The sequence below is a fragment of the Fulmarus glacialis genome, unplaced genomic scaffold (assembly GCF_000690835.1).
Source record: "Fulmarus glacialis isolate BGI_N327 unplaced genomic scaffold, ASM69083v1 scaffold28495, whole genome shotgun sequence".
NCBI classification, from domain to species: Eukaryota; Metazoa; Chordata; class Aves; order Procellariiformes; family Procellariidae; genus Fulmarus; species Fulmarus glacialis.
In genome coordinates this window covers 1-3,347 of record NW_009215364.1, presented here as the reverse complement: position 1 = coordinate 3,347, position 3,347 = coordinate 1, and the positions used below count along the sequence as shown (strand labels likewise).

The 3,347-nt window shown below is 42.1% G+C and overlaps 1 protein-coding gene across 1 annotated transcript; it reads right to left on the bottom strand.

Moving 5' to 3' along the window:
- Positions 1 to 602: 602 nt before the first annotated feature.
- Positions 603 to 2,740, bottom strand: RPL27A (ribosomal protein L27a; the record flags this gene model as incomplete). The annotated part of the gene is made up of 3 exons (XM_009578918.1): positions 603 to 795; positions 1,650 to 1,824; positions 2,665 to 2,740. Coding segments are annotated over 3 exons (380 nt in total), but the record flags the coding sequence as incomplete, so codon positions are not given.
- Positions 2,741 to 3,347: the final 607 nt, after the last annotated feature.

Below are 3,347 nucleotides of genomic sequence, written 5' to 3'. Positions count from 1 at the left end.
TTTCCCTACTGTCCCACACTATTCCCAGGGATTTCCCCTTCATTCCCTCCTATACTCCACCATAGTAGAAATGGGACTAGAATTGCTTTGCTATCCCAAAAAGAAGCCAATTGATCACAAAGCTTATTGATAGCAATTTCCCATACTGAGTCTCCTTCACACAGCAATTTTTGGTATACTGCTACCCACTTTGCATTGTTCCATTGCATTTCTTTGTCCGCACTCTTGGTGTTTCACTCCCAAAGGCCAAGGCAGTATCCCCACAGGTTTCACCTAGATGTCATCTTAAGTGTACAAATATCCCCATCAATGGAATGTGAAGTCACCTTTTCAGGTGACTGTCCACAGACAGCTGTAAAGAGGATCACCAATTGAAAGAGCTGCACAAATACAGGAAGAACCGGTCTATTTTGCTACCCCATAGAGACAAAAAGATAACGTATTTGTACAGGCCAAATGCTCGACACTGTAGCCAGACAATTTCAAGAGATAGTAAAAAGCAGTTAAACCACTCATCAAAAACTGCCAGAAATAACTAAGCAGACAAGACTTAAATGTGACCAGCGTCTGGACAAGTCAGGGAAAAAAAAAAAATCAGAAACTTCTGTAAATCAGCACATTTTACACATTGTCTTTATTCAAAAAATTTGAATAAAACAAAGGCTTTTATGCCACAAGCACACAGGCACCACCAACTTCTTTGATCTTCTCCTCTGCTCTTCTACTGAAGAACTTTGCTTTCACAATTACAGGCTGCTTGGGCAGCTTCCCCTTGCCCAGGACTTTGTAGTAGCCCTAGAAAGATTTAAAAAACCCATTAAGTGTTTGTAATCAGCTTGCAGGCTCCTACATTCAGACCTGTCTTTTAGCATGCACCAGTTAAAGCCAAAATCGTGGTCACCATGACCTCATTCAGCATCTGTCTCCAATATAAAATTGGTATGAATGAAAGAAGAATACCCTGCATGATCTAGTGGAGTTGCATTTGTTTAGAGAAAAAGTGAAAACTGTAAACTGAACTTTTCCTGTAATTTAGAAGCTGGGGTTTTTTTCCCCATACTCCATACACAGAAAATACTGTGAAATCATCCCTTGTTAGAAGAAGTGGCATAACTGGCCAACACAGGTATCTTAATTTGGGACACAGAACATGCCCACTCAGCAGACTAGGTAGTGTCACTGATTCGGTGGCTGGCTGAGATAGAAGACATCACAGCCAGTGAATAGGGATCAGACGTTTATGTCCGAGAACTATAGCACACCAAGACAATCAAATGTGTTAAGATGTGACTCTAGTCTCGATATTAGAGAAGTGACTTTATATAGATGAGACTAGTTCTGCCATGTTTTTAACACATGCTTTCAGTTACATTTTAAACAAGTAATCTTTCACCACCTTCCAAAATAAGAGAAGTCCCTGTCCACAATCACACACAAGTATGAGAAAAAGTTCCTACAGGAAAAAAAAATGTAACAGCGTAAGTACCTGTGTAACTACTTATATGCCAAAATATTTGTCCTGAGAAGTTCACAAATATTCAAGCACCGTAGCTTATTTGCAGTTCACCATTTTCCTACTCGGATACACAAAGCTAAGTTACACATGAAGCGACCAGGCATTGCAGGTTTGACTATGAGCAGAAACTTACTGAGCGCACAACATCAATGACTGGGGCCAGTCCAGCCTCGTTCTTTGCATAATTGAGCCTTGTCTGTTCACTGACAAGTGTCCAGAGTTTATCCAAATTGACAGTAGGACAGAACTTTTGGTTCCTCTTCAAGTGATAATGTCTCATGCCTACTTTTCCAAAGTAACCAGGGTGACTGTGAAAGAAACACATTCCTCAATAGAACACATTTTAATTCATCCTGAACAGGTAGGATTACAAATTGAGACTGAAACAAGCATCTTACTTGGTCAAAGTAATCAAAATGTCACATTATACTTTTATTCATATTAATACATGTAGAATTTAATTGTAATAATCATTAGCACCCAAACCAAGGGAAAATTATCTCCTCTTGAAGCGTTTGTTCTCCCTTGAACTCACAACTCCATCCCCCTCATTGGTGAGTCTGGTCCAGCCCCGTATTTCCGGGGCATCCCCAGCCCCGTGAATCCAGGGAGGGCTGCGCTGCCAGAGGAGTCTCAGCGCTCCTGTCACTAACCTGGTGACTGGCTGAGTCAAGAATGGTCACAGCCAGTGAATATAGATTAGTGGTTACTGTCCGAGTACTCTAGCACACCAGGACAACAGGCAGTGTCCAGATGTGACTCTAGTCTCGGCAATAAGTAAAGACAACATCCCTTACCTTTACAGTACACAGCTAAGCAGGATGCAGTTTGGATTTAACATAACATTTTGAATTTATGTAACATTTTGTGTCTGCATCATTAAGCATGGACCACGTTGTAACAGGCAAATTTGGTCAACTTTACCGAATGCTGCATTGAACTCTTAAAGAAACCTGGTTTAAGAGAAAATGCTTTTGATTTTAGGGTAAATGGGGACATGAGTTGACTGTAGCTATAACACCACACTTCATGTTAGAGGAAAAAACACATAGGATTGCAGGGAATTTTGTTTATTCACATATAAAAGTTAGTTGTTTCTACTTCAGAAACATACATTTTGCTAGTATATATTTAAAATGTTAGCTTACTATTTATCAAAGTTAATCCTGTGATGGTGCATACCACCAGCATTACCACGCCCTCCAGGATGTTTCCTGTGTTTGCCTAAAGAGAAAAATTTATGTTTGTAACACTAAGAAAATTACACGTAATACTGGAGCTTAGAGCTACGTTCAATGTCAATTTAAGCTAATTATTCTGATTCTATCCCCTCTTCTGAATTCACCTCAATTCAGTGAGATGAGCCAACTAAAAAGTAACCCTACATGAGAAAAAAAATAACCATAGCATGCCTCTGGTTAGCTTACAGGAGTACAAGACAACAGCAGTGCTAGCACAAGCGGGGCGACAAGAAAAGGTAGGAATGGCCAAAGCGTTAGAAGGGACGCAGCACTGCCCCAAAAGCTTAAGATGCCACACAACCAGCACCTATCGCCTGACCACTACTGAAGTTAAGTTACAAACCCAGTGAAGTCTAAAGGAATGGGCAAGACTTCGGATCAGCCCATCACCGTGGCATCTGCCCCCGCAGCGCGAGCACCACCCACACACGCTGCAGCCTTCAGTACTGCTCGCTGCTACCCACAGCGCGCGCGGGACCCTGCACCCACAGTCGCGTTTTTCTGCAACCCGTGAGGAACATCCCCTCAGTATTGCAGAGGTACCGACGGGCACGCACTCACTGAAGGGCCGCAGCCCACCAGCGGCCGCC